At 36.4% G+C, this 17,440-nt stretch overlaps 2 protein-coding genes across 2 annotated transcripts in view; both read left to right on the forward strand.

The window, feature by feature from the left end:
* The first annotated feature begins 439 nt into the window (after nucleotides 1–439).
* LOC116288109 (spectrin beta chain, non-erythrocytic 5) overlaps nucleotides 440–17,440 on the forward strand; it is a 55,742-nt gene continuing 38,741 nt past the window's right edge. The window contains exons 1-14 of the mRNA XM_089036369.1: nucleotides 440–849; nucleotides 1,264–1,363; nucleotides 1,916–1,983; nucleotides 2,481–2,594; nucleotides 3,452–3,522; nucleotides 4,332–4,412; nucleotides 4,814–4,929; nucleotides 5,571–5,683; nucleotides 5,795–5,979; nucleotides 6,275–6,457; nucleotides 6,900–6,942; nucleotides 7,301–7,432; nucleotides 8,051–8,133; nucleotides 8,399–8,537. Of these exons, the coding sequence (XP_088892495.1) occupies nucleotides 736–849; nucleotides 1,264–1,363; nucleotides 1,916–1,983; nucleotides 2,481–2,594; nucleotides 3,452–3,522; nucleotides 4,332–4,412; nucleotides 4,814–4,929; nucleotides 5,571–5,683; nucleotides 5,795–5,979; nucleotides 6,275–6,457; nucleotides 6,900–6,942; nucleotides 7,301–7,432; nucleotides 8,051–8,133; nucleotides 8,399–8,537 (1,542 nt within the window). The 5' untranslated portion in view covers nucleotides 440–735. The remainder of the gene's footprint in view (nucleotides 850–1,263; nucleotides 1,364–1,915; nucleotides 1,984–2,480; nucleotides 2,595–3,451; nucleotides 3,523–4,331; nucleotides 4,413–4,813; nucleotides 4,930–5,570; nucleotides 5,684–5,794; nucleotides 5,980–6,274; nucleotides 6,458–6,899; nucleotides 6,943–7,300; nucleotides 7,433–8,050; nucleotides 8,134–8,398; nucleotides 8,538–17,440) is intronic.
* LOC148907165 (uncharacterized) lies at nucleotides 12,202–12,822 on the forward strand. The gene has a single exon (XM_089036403.1). It carries the CDS (start codon nucleotides 12,202–12,204, stop codon nucleotides 12,820–12,822), a length of 621 nt encoding a protein of 206 aa, XP_088892529.1.

The raw sequence follows: 17,440 nt of genomic DNA on the forward strand, positions 1-17,440 counted from the left end.
TTTCCTTGCTGGAATTTAGAAAGTTTACTTTAAATTCCTCACCCCCTACCCCCCCCCCCCCCCCCCTCCATACCCCCCCCCCCCCCCCAGTATAAAAACAAACGTACCTCCCCTAAAAATACGATAACATTGCAAAAGAATCATTTTATCCAATTCCAATGACATCATAAAATATAATTTCAGCTCAGAAAGGTTAATTCAGAAATTAAAAACCTTTATTTGCAAACAAAGGCTCTGGATCAATCCAAGTTCCCAACTCCTTCGGTCCAGCAGTTTACAAACCTTTGTTATGCTGTTACAGTCAAATGGGCTTTTGAATGTTTCAAAGCATTCCTTCGCAACCATAAGCGTCCTTGGTGAAAGTTTTAAAAAATCTTTCAACCTCATTATTTTGGCTTAAAAATTGTCGCACTAGGCTTTGGTTTGTCATTAACTGTGACAATTCAATAAGTTACTTATTGACAATTGGTTCAATCAGATCGAGATAGTTCGGTTGTGTTGTGAGCGTTCACATTAGAAAGTATTTTCAACTTCAAACGAGTATTTTATAATGGCAAGTGTGGTGTTACCTCATTTATTAGACATTGAACTAAATTTCTTAGTATCTTTGAGCTGAAAAGGTTAGTAGTTGTTATGAAAAATCATAGTTGGAAAACTTAATCAAAAAGTTAAAGTTAGTGTGAAAGTCAAGTCATCTCGTCGTTGTCGAACTGTGCCGTCAGAATTTGTCCAAAAATGGCTTCACAAGCTCCTACTTTTGAGAAAGACAGGATCCGTGCTTTGAAAAATGAAAGAATATCTTCTCAAAAGAAAACGTTTACTAAATGGATGAACTCGTTTTTAAACAAGGTAAGTGCAGGAAGTCGAATTAAAGATCACGTTGATTGTTCTGGAACGCAGAACTGTTTTCGCATGTTTGCATTTACCGCCAAAATAAATATGAGTAAATTGTTTTTAAAGACTTTGCTCCTCGTATCTTGAGGAAGGAATTTTCTTCATTCTTAAAACTATTTAATTAACTTCCACAGAGTGAGAAACTACAAACCGGATTTTAAGTCGAAATCTCTAATTCTGTATCACAAATGCATTTAGCATTTATATAGATACGTTTTCTTCGAATAATTTTTAATAATCAATTTTTCAAGCTTCTGGTCACACCGTTTTATTATTTTTAAAATTTAAAATTTATGATTTATTTCATTTGCAAGGAAAAGCTGTTAGGTTGTGTTTTGGTGTTATATATTTTTGTATTTTTTAATTCAGTCAAATCTACATGTGGATGACTTGTTTGAGGATCTTGCTGATGGCAAAATGCTTATCAGTCTGCTTGAGATTATTTCTGGAGAGAAAATTGGGGTTGCAGGTAACAATTGACTTATTAGTTATTGAGCAGCCCTTATAATGTACCAATCGAATATCATATTGTAATCAATTAGGGACATTTTTAAGGGAGGGGGGGTGGGGGGACGATGCAGCCCCTGTCTCTTTTTGTGACCGATTCTTTTCCAGAGATTTAGCTCTATGCTATGCTGTTGTTTCATGGAGCTATTTTGTCAAAACTGCCTTGGGCAATAATCAATCAATCAAATGCGGTTGCCAATAATGTAATGAAAAATTTTCCCTTTCAAAGGGGGTAACTATAGCCTCTCAATCCACCCCCCCTCCCCCCCCCCTTCCTAGATATACACAGCACTTGAGTGGCAGACCCATCACTAAGGATGTATCAAAAGTGTGAACAAACCAGCCTCTTTCTCCTTCTTTTTATAATTCTTACTTCAACCATAAAATAGCAAATGTGAAACTGACCCTTTTCCGAAAGAAGCCCTATTGACAGGCATGTGCAGTCCCCATAGCTCCTAGTGAATGCATCAGGTCCTTGTACTGATCAAATCAATCTTTTATCTTCTTTTTACAGCACGTGGAAAACTACGTGTTCATAAAATTCAGAACATCAATAGAGCTCTGGATTTCTTACAAAAATCTGTGAGTATTGGTATACTGTACATTGAACTGTCTGTGTTCCAATCATTAGCATCTGAGCAGGGGAGGGGGGGGGGGGGGCTCAAGAGCCAAATCAACCAAGTTCTTGATTTTTTACAAAAATCTCAGAGTATTGGTACATGGTGCATGAAACTATTTCTGTTGTAACAATTATAAGAGGGTTTTCATTTATTATCACATGGGGGAGGGGTTTAGGAAAATCACATGGAAGGCTTTACAAACATAACACACCCCCCCCCCCCCTCCATGGAAGAGACAACAATTACATACAGTAGCCCCCCTTTCATCATCCTGCAATAGTTCTCTTAGCTTCTCAATATGTGATAACCTCTGCTCATTTAACCCCTTTCTCAAAATAACATATCCCCCACCACCATTTTGCCGATCCCTCTTCACCCATGTGATTGAGCCACAAGTCCTGGGATTTTTCAAGTTTTCAAGAAATCTTATAATGAGTGAATAAATGTTTTCTCAATCAGGTTAAATTAGAAAGTATTGGTGCAGAAGATATCATTGATGGCAATGAACAGCTTATACTGGGATTAGTCTGGATGATCATTTTGAGGTTCCAGATTGCTGACATATCATACGAGGTGAATTTTATAATTTAATATCCGTAAATGCCTAAGACTATTCTCTTATAAGTTAAATGCCTTGACATTGAATGGAGTAAGGGCCTGCTGTCCTGCCACCGCCCTCCCCTCCCCTCCCCAATACCCAGATTTTATTTTTTTGTTCTTGTTTTGCTTTTATATGAAAGACAATTCAAATACGAGTCTGTAGCAAGATCCATGCAGCACCCTAAAAGGGAGGGGGGGGGGGGGGGGGGAGGAAGCTTAGATTAATAAATATAGCACAATAGTATGCATAAAACCAAGAGAGCATGAACTAAGAGAAGAAATCTCAGTTATTAATGCTTGTAACCATCATTGGCACCATTTGATGCTATTTTTAGAATCACATTTGCCATTGTTTTTCTGCACGCGCATATATGCTATGTGCACTCAATGCTTTTTGCTCTAGTTTTTTGAAAAACATAAAGAAACATGAGCAAACAGGGTAGAGTATGTGCAGTACGCTCATGCACAAAAACGAACAATCAAATAAATAATTCTAAAAATAGCATTAATGATTTTTTTAAATAGCATCAAAGAGTGCTTTAGTCCAGTTGCTGGCCCCTCCATCTAAAGTGGAGCAGACAAAAGAGGGGCAGCATCTGGACTAAGAGTGCTCATGATGGAGCATAGGGATTCCTTTTCTTGGTTAATTTTCTTTTGATAAAAGTAATTGTAGAGGATAATTGGAGACTGTAAGTTTTTTCTGTATAAAACCAATTTGTTTGGATGGTGAGCCTGTTGTCATTCAGGTATTCAAAATTTGTGTCAAGAAGAGTGGTTTTACTGTAAGTTGAATTTGGTTATTACATGATCTTATATTTTCATTGTTTTAGGATGAAATGTCTAGAGAACGCAAGTCTGCCAAAGAGGCTCTTCTGCTGTGGTGCCAAAGAATGACAAGAGGGTAAGAATTCATATGGATTAAGGAGGAAGAATGGGAGGACAGGAGGACGGGAGGTCGATTAGAGAAGGGATTGAAGGAAGGAAAGAAATGGAATGAAAGGGGAAAAAAGGGGATGAAAGTCAAAAAACATATAGGAACGTATAGTGCATATAGTCAATTAGCCAACACGTCTGGATAAAGGGGGAAGGAAGGGAAGGTTGATTTATGGGAGTGATAGAAAGGAAGGAATGAAGGAAAAAGATGAGAGAGAGAGAGAAAAAAAAAGAATGGGGTAAAAAGCCGAAGAATGACCAGAGGGTATTGGAATCCATGTAGTCAGTTAGTCCAAACTACCGGATTAAGGAGAGAGAAAAATGTGGAAATGAGTTAGAATAGAGGGAAGGAAATGAAGACAGGAGAAGGATGAAGAATTGGAAACAAGAAAAAACAAACAAACAAAAAAAATTGTCAGAAAGCTAAAGTAAAAAGAAAATGGATGAACGAACGAATTTATGAACGAGCCACGTTCATTTACACACGGTGGTTCGATCATTAGCTAACAACATGAAGGCCGTGAGGGAGATTGAAAAACAGGGCAGTTTTTGATTCGTTGTGCAAAATTTTCTGAACTTCCTTACCTGTGATGCACAATCTCTTTTATCCTCTCTCTTCCCCCCTCCCTCCCCTCCCTACCTGGTTTTGTTTTCCATTTGTATCCTTATTCCCATAATATTACTCATCCCCATGCAATCAGCCTTAATCAGCGCTTTCCCCATAAGCAATGACTGATTTCCTATTCAGTTCGTTAAATTTTTGATTGCGCAAATCAGATATCCAGGAGTTGACATCAAGAACTTCACCACCAGCTGGCGTAATGGGTTGGCGTTCAACGCGCTCATTCACAAACACAGGTAACGCAATATGGTAATATTGATTGTGAATCTTTGAATAAAAACGTATTATGGTAAATACAAGTTCGGACAGCTTTAATAGGATTGCATCGGAAGGGTGTTGTTAAGCATTAGAGTGCTTTCTCAATAGCACATGCGCAGAATCGTACAATTTACACGAAAAAATAGTGTTTTGGTAGACGTCTATCAAAGTGTTTTGAGGTTTGACATTGTTGGAAAACACACAACAAGGTTTTCAAGGACCTATGGAAGCGCCTTGATTGACGTCCACCAAAACCTACTTTGGCGGTTCGCGCGTGCTATTGACAAGCACTGCCAATCGTTTGCCTTTCAAAGAGATCAAAAATAAAAACATTTAGTGGATCTCACATCGTATTTTTCTTCAATGTTTCTTTGAGCAGGCCTGATTTGATTGACTACGCTTCCCTAAGACCCAGTCAACACGAGGCAAACCTGACCAACGCCTTCAAAGTGGCCGAGGAGAGGCTGGGTATCACCAGACTATTGGATGTCGAGGGTAAGACTTCAGAACAATGTCAAGAAAACCACAGGGATTCCAGTTGCACCTCCTATCGATTATCCCTCAAACCTTCAATTTCTATCGATATCCCTAACTAACCTCTGGCTGATCTAAGTTAGGGCACGGCTAACTCACAGATAGAACCCTGAAAAAACCTCTGGGCTGATCTAATTCAGGGCACGGCTAACACACAGACAGCGTGTTAGTTTTTGCAGAGGGATGAAAACCCTCAAATCAAGGGAGGGATCAAGCTAACAAACTCTACTCACGTGTGATACCATTTCAAAGAATCGAACCCGAGACCCCAGAGATGAGAGGCAACTTCACCAACCGGACCGATAAAAACACTACTAAGAGAAAATGGTCTGAACCCAGGAGTTGAAGTTTGCTGTGAATTAGTGTGATCGTCCAGTTGAGTGTAGTCTTCATTAAGACTGTCGTTGGTGACTGACATTTCGATTACCTTAGCGGAAGTCATCTTCAGAGTCCAGTGAGAAAACGAATAACAACAGGACCCAACAATAGTGTTTCTCAAGACTACACTCACCCGGACGATCACACTTCACAACGAAAAGACTGTATAAAATGTAAGCGGAAGACAATATTTCACTGGATATTTATAAACTCTCTTCTCGTAGATGTGGACTGCGCTCGTCCAGATGATCGCTCTGTCATGACGTATGTGTCTGCTTACTATCAGTTCTTTGCCAAGATGAAGTCAGAGGAAACAGGCGGCAGACGCGTTGCCAAGGTAACGGTTATAATATATTTATAAATTACTTCAATTTTAGTACGCGCGCTGTGATTGGTCGAAACGCTGGGAAAACCATATTTATATATCAGAGAATGTGTATGAACATAGATAATCAGTGTGCTGATGGAGATCGAGGAGATGGAAAGTACATATGAATCCATGGTGTCAGATCTCTTGTCCTGGATTAACAACAAAATCAAAGACATGGCAAAACCATTCCACAAATCTCTGGCAGCCGTGAAGAAAGAAATGATAGCATTCAAGCTCTTCAGGACCATCGAGAAACCTCCTAAGTGAGTACAAATATTTACAATATATTTATGGTAAACAATAACGGACTGACGGACGGACGCACGGACGGACGCACGAACGGACGGACTGGTGGATACAATTGTACGTCGTTTGAAGGGAGTAGGGTGATCAGTGTGATCTGTTAAAACACATAGCCAGTTACATGCATGCCGCGTACTAAGTACTGTAGTATACAGGCTGACAGAAGCCAAAAACGTTTGAATATGATATAACCGGGTAATTATGTGCGATACCTTGCAAGGATGCTATAGTTATACCAGCATTTTTTATTTCCAGATACGCCGAAAGAGTCAACATAGAAGCTCACCTGTTTAGTCTTCAAACCAAACGCACAGCTAACAATCAGAAGCCCTACATACCCCCTGAGGGGTCGTTTGTCAAGGACGTTAATATGGCGTGGCAAGAGATGGAGAGCGCGGAACACGATCGAGCACTTGCTCTAAGAAACGAACTCATTCGGTAAGTCTTGATGGAGAATACTTGATGGAGTTATCAGTAGAGTTTCGTCAATTTTTGTTCCCTCCGGAGAAAACCAACTGCTAAATTTCAATTACTTTCAGTAGAAGAAGAACCACTTTATTTCCTTTCTTTTCTTTTCTTTTCTTTTCTTTTCTTTTCTTTTCTTTTCTTTTCTTTTCTTTTCTTTTCTTTTCTTTTTTTTTTTTTCTTCCTTTTCTTTGCTTTCCTTCGTTTACATGTTTTCCCGTCGCAATAAGACTATGTCCTCAGATAAAATCCCATAGCATTTTTAAAAGTTCTTTCCTTTACTTTATTTAATTGATGTTTCTCCGTGGAAATAAGAGATTTCGTCCTTTTCTAGGATCTCAAACATCCCTAGCATTTTGTTTTTTGTTTAAATTTTGACTTGCTTATACTTTTTTATATTTTCCCTTCCATTTAGACAAGAAATGCTGGAGAAAATGGCTGACAAGTTTGAAAGAAAGGTATAACTTTATTGATACACTTTGTATGGCGTCTGCTGCTTCTTTGGTCAAAGCATATTTTCATTTTCTATCCTCTAAGTTTTTTAAATAACTTAAACGAAAAAAGAAAACTGCATTACCACCATTACATCATTAAAGTGCGACCTGCGAAGTTCAATTTCTCTTTCGCCGAATAACATTTCAACAACCGTCAATTAAATAACATCAATATAATAACAATATCTTGAGGTAGATAGTTAAATATGTTAATCCTCTAATCCTCCGCAGTTCCAATTATTTTGGTACGACTTTACGCCGCATTGCCGGCAACAACGCTATCATAATCCCCAGTTTTATTTCATTTGTCTTTGTTTATCAGGCCGCGTTACGCGAATCATGGCTGGATGACATGATGCATGTTTTAGAAGAAGAACGACTCGCTCAAGATGCAGCCACAGTAGAAGCAGCACTAAAGAGACACGAAGCCATTAGCACGGACGTCAAAGCCAGGGTATATAGAGTGATTTTCATAAACCTGTGAAATACATTTTAACGTATTTAGTACTATTACGCTCTAACTCCTTTGTTTTCTATTGTTTGAATCTGGCTATTACCATCTAATAAGTAACTTTTGTTTCACGGGTTAATGAAAATCACTTTAGAGTGTTTTCACTCATGTAACAAGGTAGTCATATTGATGTACAAATTGCAAAACAATAGAAACTTTCTCCATGTACTTGTTGGTTCTCATGTGCTTCGAGGGTTTTTCCTCCGGGTTCTCCGTTTTTCCTCCCTCCGCAAAAATCGGTTTCCAAATTCTAATTCGATCTAGAAAGAGCCGAGATGAAAGTTACTCTGTGTAAATCTAGAATCTTCTGCAAAATAAAATATGTCACCTAGTATTCTGGAGGCGGACCATCCCCCTCTCCCCCCGTAGCAATATTGTCTCACATGCATTTTACCAGCCAACCGCTTCACAGTGTAGAAAACTTCCTTGACCAACATTGCTAGGGGGAAAGGGGGGAAAGTTTACATTATTTTTGCAGAAGATTGTAGTTACACTATCAAATTGTGTAGTTTTCTGTGTACGCATGGTTTTATGCACGTTCTTGTTTTGTCCTATTTCTAGGAGGAACGATTTCAAATGGTGTTTGATCTCGCGCAAGAACTCATCGATGAAGATTATCACCGAGCAGATGCTGTTAGGAAAAGGTAATGGACCTAATCCACTTGGGCGTAATGTTTAGTCCATTTCAGACCACGTGTCATTCTCTCGAGAATAAGACTCTCTGTTTGAGTTGCATCTATATTTATGTGTCTTCTCATGTGCAACTTTTAAACAAAGAAATTATCATCTTGCAAGGGCGTGTGCAGGGGAGAGTTCCAGGGGTTACGTAACCACCCTTCGTGGTAAACAAGGAGGAGTGACCACCTCAGTTCTTTTGAGGTAAACGTTCGTATGTTTTAAACTCCACAGAGAAGAGGTGATTATGACTAAGTGGGACAAACTGGTCAACAAGCTGCAAGGACGTTGTACTACGTTGATGGGATTAAGGGATCTAGTGGGTGTGTTCAGGGACATGGACAGCGCTCACTCGGACATGATGGATATCGAGGTAGGTCACGTGTTTTATGTGTGACCTTAACACCTGTTAAAACAAACAAACGAACAAACGAATGATCATTTTCATCATAATTCAGGGCACGGCAACTCATACTGAATCGTCGAACCCTGAAACGACCTCTGGGCTGTTCTAAGTCAGGGCACGCCTAACTCACAGATAGAACCCTGAAACAACCTCTTGGCTGATCTAAGTCAGGGCATGGGTGACTCACAGATCGAACCCTGAAACAAACTGGTTAGATCTAAGTCAGGACACGCCAGCCTAACTCACAGATCGAACCCTGAAACAACCTCTGGGCTGTTCTAAGTCAGGGCAAGTAGAGGGCACTGGCCGATTCGGGGACAAAATTCTCTATTAGATTTTTCGACTGGTTTTTTGGAGTAATAACCCCTGATTAAAATAGTGTCTGGTTTTTTGAGGCTAAGACTCCCGATTAAAATAGTGCCTGGGTTTATTGATGAATTATGAAGATTTTTATATTGGAGGAATGATTATATAAAAATGGCTTAAAGAAATAAATCTTTAGTATATTATATAGAGAATGAAAATGTCCTCGGAAAAAGTATATAAGAATAAACTGATTAATAATAATATAATGGATAATAATATGTCGAAATATGATCTTGATACACCAGATGTTTTACATCTATCGAGAGATCGCGGATTACATAACACATACCTAGGTGAAGATACTATCTACCATAATAATAAGGTGGATGAGGGTGAAGATATTGTTTCAGATTCAGATGAATATCTTAATCTTGATAAAGTAATGAATAAAAAGTACTCAGTGAAGCAAAGAGAATACACACCAAGAGATGATTATGGGTATAAGAGGAATATCAATAGGATTAAGAAGCAGGTAGTAGCTTTGAAGAAGGAAGCAATCATGAAGAAGAAAGAGTCAGCAATGAAGGGTTTTTTATCGTCTTACAGAATAAAAGGTGAGGAAAAGATTGATCCCAAATCGTTTATAGAAAAGTATAAGACCATAGTTATTAGAACGGTTAAAAAACAGCAAAAGCCAATTAAAATGAAGTTAGTACTAGAGTGTGCATTTTATAAAAAGGAGAAAAAAGAGATTGTATACACATTTGGATATTTTCATAGTAATATAGTCATTATTACACAAGCTACGGATATAGAAGATGTTTATAGAACATTGACAGGTGATATATTAGAAAAGATTAGTAATTTCCAAAATAGTGGATCGGGTTGGATATTCAATAAAGTGGAGAATTTAGATATTCATATAGATAAATATAAACCTATAGCAGCAAAATCTTATATTCCATTACCAGGAAAATTGAAGAGTAAAGAGGCTATTGTTAATCCTATTAATAAGGATAATCAATGTTTCAAATGGGCGGTTACAACAGCTATATTCCCAGTAAAAGCGCACCAAGAAAGGATTTCAAAATCTCTTAGGAATAATAGTGAAAAACTATGTTGGGATGATATTGAATTCCCTGTTCAAATAGATAAGATAGGAGTCTTCGAAAAGAATAACTCGAAATATGCAATCAATGTATACGGTTATGAAGAAAAGAAAGAAGTATATCCGATTAGAATAAGTGTAAACAACGATCGAGAAAAAACAATAAACCTCCTATTAATATCGAATGAAAAGGTAAATCATTTTTGTTGGATAAAAAGTATGTCTAGATTGATTAATTCTCAAACTAATAATAACGGGCATAGTAGATACTATTGTGAAAGGTGTCTCAACTCATTCAAAACGAAAAAGTCTTTAGATAAGCATATTGAATACTGTAAGAACCATGATGCAGTGAAAATTACATTACCAAAAAAGGGGTCAACAATCTCGTTTAACAATTATAAACACTCCATGCGAGTTCCCTTTACCATCTATGCAGATTTTGAATGCTTCACAGAGAGTATCGATACATGCCAACAAAATGATGAAAGATCATATACTCAACGATACCAAAAACATGAACCATCTGGTTATTGTTATATGGTAAAATGTTATGATGATAGTATATATAAACCAAAATTGTATAGATATACAGCTAAGTCAGAGGATGAGGATATTAGTCAAAGATTTGTAGAATCGATAGAAAATGCTGTTAAAAATATCTATAAAAAATATCATTACAATAAGAAGGTTAATATGACGGACAAGGATAATATGAATTATGATAAAGCTACACGATGTCATATTTGTGATGAGGAGTTGAATGGTGATAAGGTATTAGATCATGACCATCTTACAGGTAAGTATCGAGGTGCAGCACATAACGAGTGTAATTTGAATTACAAGATACCGAAGCATATACCAGTGATATTCCATAATTTAGCGGGTTATGATGCGCATTTATTTATCAAAAATCTAGGTTCTACAGAAGGGAAAATAGATTGTATTCCCAACAACGAAGAAAAGTATATTAGTTTCAAAAAGGAGATAATAGTAGATACATTTGAAGACAAGAGTGGTAAGGTCGTTAACATTAAACGTGAGATTAGATTCATTGACAGTTTAAAATTTATGGCCTCAAGTCTAGATTCATTAGTTAGCAATCTAGAGAAGAAACAGTGTAAGAATATGAATTTTTTCTATAAGGGTAAAAAGCTTGATCTATTACTTAGAAAAGGTGTTTATCCATATGACTATGTTAGTACATTAGATAAATTAAATGAAACATCTCTACCCCCGATAGAAGCATTTTTTAACAAGTTGAATAATACACCAACTACCATAACCGATTACGAACATGCACAAGAAATATGGAAAACATTCAAAATAAAATCTATGAAAGAGTATCATGACTTATATCTTAAGAGTGATGTCATCCTATTAGCTGATGTGTTTGAGGCGTTCAGAGATGTGTGTATGGAGAATTATAAGTTAGACCCATGTTGGTATTACACAGCTCCGGGACTATCTTGGGATGCTATGCTGAAAAAGATGAAAATTAATCTCGAGTTGTTGTCAGATAGTGAAATGCTATTAATGATAGAATCTGGAATAAGAGGAGGGATCTCAATGATTAGTAAACGTTATGCACAAGCTAATAACAAATACATGAAATCGTTCAATAATAAGGAAAAGTCGAAATTCATCAAATACCTAGATGCTAATAATTTATACGGATGGGCTATGTCACAGAAGTTACCATCCCACGGGTTCAAATGGATGAATAAACTAGAGCTCAAGAATTGGAGAAAACACCCATGCATCCTAGAAGTAGATTTAGGTTATCCAGTTGAATTGCATAATCTTCATAATGAGTACCCATTAGCACCTGAGAGACTAATGATTAATAGAGTAGAAAAACTTATTCCTAACCTAGCTGATAAGACTAAATATGTAGTACATCATGAGACGTTGAAATTGTATGAAAGCCTTGGATTGAAAATAACGAATATCCACAGAGGTGTTACATTTCATGAGTCTGAGTGGTTGAAACAATATATTAGTCTTAACACAGAACTCCGTACAAAGGCTAAAAATGATTTCGAAAAAGACTTTTTCAAACTGATGAACAATAGCGTCTTTGGGAAGACGATGGAGAACATACGTAACAGACAGGATATTAGACTAGTAACAAATGAAAAACAGACAGCGAAATTAATTAATATGCCCAATTATAAGAAAAGGACGATATTTTCAGAAAATCTAGCTGCTATTCATATGGGTAAGACAGAGTTAGTTTTCAATAAACCTATATACGTAGGTATGTCAATCCTTGATCTTTCGAAGAATTTGATGTACGACTTTCAATATAATTATATAAAACCAAAATATGGTAATAGATCGAATCTACTGTTCACAGATACTGACAGTCTTATGTATGAGATTGAAACAGATGACTTTTATAAAGATATTAAGAAAGATATCGAGGCAAAGTTTGATACGAGTAATTATCCAGAAGATCACCAAGGAGTAAAACAAAGGGTTAATAAAAAGGTTATTGGTATGATGAAAGATGAGACAGCAGGTCAAGAGATTACTGAATTTGTAGGTCTTAGAGCTAAGTTATACGCTTATAAAACAGATATTGAAGAAGCAAAACGTTGTAAGGGTGTTAAAAGGTCAGTCGTTAAAGGGGAGATATCATTCGAGGACTATAAGGAATGTCTATTTGAGGGGCAGCAAATTATGAGGAAGATGAATGTAATCAGGAGTCATGAACATCAAATATATACGGAAACTGTTAACAAAGTAGCATTATCGAGGGATGATGATAAAAGAGAAATAGAATCAGATGGTATCAGTACTAAGGCTATAGGCTATAGAAATATTGATGAATGACTATATGATCATGAAAAAGGTGAACTCGTAAAACGTTATGAGGGTGTAATTGATCATTATGATAGGATAGCTTCACAGAAAGTCGATAAACCAAGTAAGAAGAGCAAATCATATTAAAAAAGTTGGTATACAAAAGTTGGTAATGAAAAAATTATCGAAGTAAGATCTCGAAAGTTGTGACGTCACGGCACAGCTGTGCCGGTCTACAATACATTACTATAGATGGATAGGTGGGAGCATAGTATCTTCAGGTACGACTTGTAATTCTTCTCTGACGAAATTTCTTTTCGGTGCACCATCAGAGAGGTAATACAATACAGGTTGATTAGCTGACACGACAGTTCTCGATATGTCATATATTTCCAATGACCATACAGGATCTGTTGCTCTTTTACCACCACCTTCCAACTCACCAGGTTGATAAAGATATCTGACTTTCACACCTGCTGGTAATCTTTGTTCTAATAATCCAACAGGTCTTTCGTAATTAACATGGTTTTCATATACTTCTTTCAATTTTATTCCTTCGATAGGTGCTTTTCCAGTTATTCTCTTTACACCACTGTTTATACCACGTATGACAGCTGGCAGCCTTTCAACCCATTCACGGGATCGTTCATTTCCTTCCATAATCATTTCTTTTGCATACTGATGACTAAATAGTTTCTCTGCAATGGTTCGATTAGCGCGCTCGACTAATGCTTGGGATCTATGGTTATTAGCTTCCGATCTTTGTACTTTAACAGATTTATCTTTCATTATTCTAGTAACTTCACCCATAAATTCAGTACCAGGATCTACGATAATTGTTTCAGGCCATTTCAAACGTCTGGAATATATTTTTTCAAACCCTCTAGATACCTCTGCCGAGTACTTAGACGTCAAGGGCTCAGCATCTATATATCTACTTGCAATGTCAACGACCACGAGTGAATATTTGTATAACTTTCTTCTTACTCTATCATGGGGTAAGAATAATAAGTCTGCTTGATGTATCTGATTAACACGCTCGACATTCCAGTGATATCTGGGGATATAATGTGGTTTAGGTAAATATATCTGCCACAAAGCTTGTTTTTCCAACCATTTTTTTACAGATTGTTTTTCAATATTAGTGGCGTCAGCTAGTTTATCGATAGCTTCATAACCCTTCCAATAACCCTGTGGGTTGTAATAATGGTTTGTTAATTTCTTGCTAATCATATAAATTATATAAAACAATAATCTTTTATAATATTATATAATGAGTCAATCGATATCGCAAGTGCTTGACGTCAATCACGAATCAAGAAAGCCATTCGCATTGAAAGCTGAAAGAACCCTACATAGAGTAACATTTAACCCTAGTAAAGCATCCCCAGAGGAAACATTGTATGTGAATATACCAAAACTATCAAATGAGTATGTATATGTTCCAAATAGTATTGGTTTGGTTACTAATTTAACACTAAATATGGGACAAGCTAACAATACAGTTATTAACAACCTAGGTAGGAATCTTATAGAAAGGATGAGGGTTATATATGGAGGTGAGGTTATAACGGATATTAACCGATATGATTTATACTATACGTATAAGGATCTGTTCAAGCTTGTTAGAGAACGTGATAACATGCTCCGTGAGGGTGTATCAAGTCTTAATATGCGTAAGCTAAGGACAAATGCGGGGGACAAGGTGACTACTGATACTGGAGAAGTTGCTTTGGCTAATATCCATAGTAATAAGTATAAAATAGCAATACCACATGAAATTTTGGATAAACATGGTGTTTTGAATATGAGAGCTTTGAATAACGATCTTATGTTTGAATTGACACTAGCGCAGAGTAGCGCTATAGGTGTAACTAGCGATAATACAGAAACTTATGCATATAGCCTGAGTAATATCGAATTAGAGTATGAGACAATTCAAAGTGAATATCTTTCTCAAGATGCAGCTAATAGTTATCAACTTGGAAAAGGGTTTTACTATGAAAATGTACTCCTTCACAAATCATTCACCATCGCTAAAGCAGCTGATAGTGTTATTAATGAGCATGTAAACGTTCCAAGACGTAGCCTCACAGGCATCTTAATGCTGTTTGTAGAACCATATACAGCAGGTGCGAGAGATAGTGAGAAATTTGTAAATCCTAATATCACAAAAATTGAGCTAAATATCGATGGAATGCCTAATAAACTATTTAGTAAAGGTATGCTCCCTATAGATATATGGGACAGTATTGTCAAACGATATGGTTTAAGCGATAATATCACACAAAAACAATTTTATACTGACAAATATGCTGTATGGATTGATCTAAGAACATTTTATGACAATATTTTACACGGTGCAGGTCTTCATCTGAATAGCACGAAAGACGGTGTGCGTCTAACTATTAATCGTACGACCGGAGGATCTGGCAACATGAAATGCTACATGTATGTTGTGGGTGATGCTGTCTTAGAAGTGGAAAAATCTAATTTGAAATCGATAGTGTATTAAAAAATTAGCGTTATAATATATATATGGAAGAGTTAATAAATCAAATTCCCTATAACTGTATAATAGTTGGTCCTACTAACTGTGGAAAGACGCGATTCTTAGTCGATACTCTTAGAGGTGGTTATAAAGACAGATTCGAGTATATTATCCTAGTTTGCCCCACGTATTCTAAAAATAAAACATACCAAGGTTTTGCTAATAATGACCCTAGATTCATAGTAATTCAACCTGATAGTAGCGATATAGATGATCTTAACCAAATATTACTAGATGTCGAAACAGTTTTCAGTGGGTATACAACACTAATAATTCTAGACGATGTTGCATCTAGTAGTGAGGTAAAAAAACGGTCTAATCAATTCGTTAACCTAGCATTTAGCGCAAGACATTCTAATATATCAGTTTGGGTGTTGACACAACATTTGACATCTATTTCTAAACCTTTTAGGGATAACATAAGCTGTATAATTAGCTTCTTCACACCGAACAGAATATCTAATCAAACATTATTTGATGAATATGGTGGAGATCTAGATACTGAGCTTAGGAAGAATTATATGGAAATGCTGAAATCAGAAAAGTATGCTAGGATTTGCATATGTCTACGTCACCCATTCAATTCATATGTAGAAATTCCGAAAATGCTTTAAGATAAAATATGTATGTTAATTATAAGATGGAAACAGTTCTAGATCAGTTCAATAATGATAGCTTAGAAACCATACACGAAGAAGAACAAATAGTAGATGAAAAGAAACCGATTAGAAAGAAAAAGTCTACGGTTAAGAAAGACGATAGTGTAGATGTAGAAGAAAAACGTGAACAACTATGTATTTTAGCAGTTCTAGGGACAATCGAGGTATACACAGGTAATAAGATGAGTCTCGGGGATGTTAAGAAATTATCAGCAAAAGATGTTGATAGATTATATAATAGATATCAAGTAATCATGGGTGCACAAGTTGCAGGGACATTAGTCGATACGACAATAGATGCTGCAACTGAGTTAACTAGTTATATATTGCCTATAGACAATAAAAAATCTTTATCCCGTGATCTTAAGGAAAATCAGATGATAAGACAAGAGCTTACTAACGCAGCTGGTTATGCTATCCTAAAAGGTGGAAGATTCATTGCATTAGCAACAGGATTATTTCAAGTTGCTAAACATATAGATCTTAACCATACTAGTAATAAAGAAGCAGTAGAAGACATGGATAAGTACATTCATGATACTACTCTTCAATCTCTTGAGCAGTCTTAAACACCTCTTAAGCACCTCTTGAGCAGACTCTTGAGCAGACGATGATTCTCTTGACGATTTCTTGAGCAGACTCTTGAGCATCTATTGAGCTAAATGTATATAAATAATTATTTTGTTATTCATATATAGAATGTCTGAAAACGATAGCGCACAAATAGAACAAATAACTAAGATGCCTGAACAGAAAGTAGAACGCATTAAGGACCCTAAGAAGGTAGCAGCAGGTAAACGTTTGGCCGAGTACCATAAGAAAGCTAAACTGGCCCTTAAAGCTGATACTGATACTGAGGAAAAAGATAATGGTGAACATAAGTGGATGCCTGAAATATCACTAACAACTGCATTAACAATGGTTGGAATAACTCTGACTGCTGTCGATTTATATTTTAGATGGAGAAAGCAGAATAAACATGAGTTGAATGCACCTCATGCTGTCAATACAGATGAAAAGCCTAAATTAACAACACCCTCATCTATGAATGAGCTACAATTAACACCAAAACAAACTAAATCATCTAAAATACCAGTGCCGAGAATAGGTATGGAGTAAAATGGTATAAAAATAAAATATTTATTAATATTATATAATATGTCAAGCTCAACAGAAAACAAATTGGTTAAAACTGTCATGGATGCTAGCGTAACTGTAGGAATTGCTGCTGGTATTGGTTATGTGGGAAAGAAAGTAGTGAGAGAATCATTTATTAATGATCCATCAAGCTCCTTGCCTAACTATGGAAAATGGGTGTTAGTCCTAGCTGGTTCAATGTATTTGAAGGACTATCTCGAAACTAAAAAGATTATACCAACAAATTTGTAATTGGTATAAAAAATAAATATATTATAATGAGTAATAGTATAAATGGCAA

The sequence above is a fragment of the Actinia tenebrosa genome, unplaced genomic scaffold, assembly GCF_029948245.1.
Source record: "Actinia tenebrosa isolate PJP-AT-01 unplaced genomic scaffold, QUT_ActTen_1.0 PGA_scaffold4__44_contigs__length_22323623, whole genome shotgun sequence".
NCBI classification, from domain to species: domain Eukaryota; kingdom Metazoa; phylum Cnidaria; class Anthozoa; order Actiniaria; family Actiniidae; genus Actinia; species Actinia tenebrosa.

Bases quoted from the DNA above. Each gene is read 5' to 3' on its own strand.
- LOC148907165 (XM_089036403.1), top strand. From the start codon at position 12,202: ATGGGTAAGACAGAGTTAGTTTTCAATAAACCTATATACGTAGGTATG.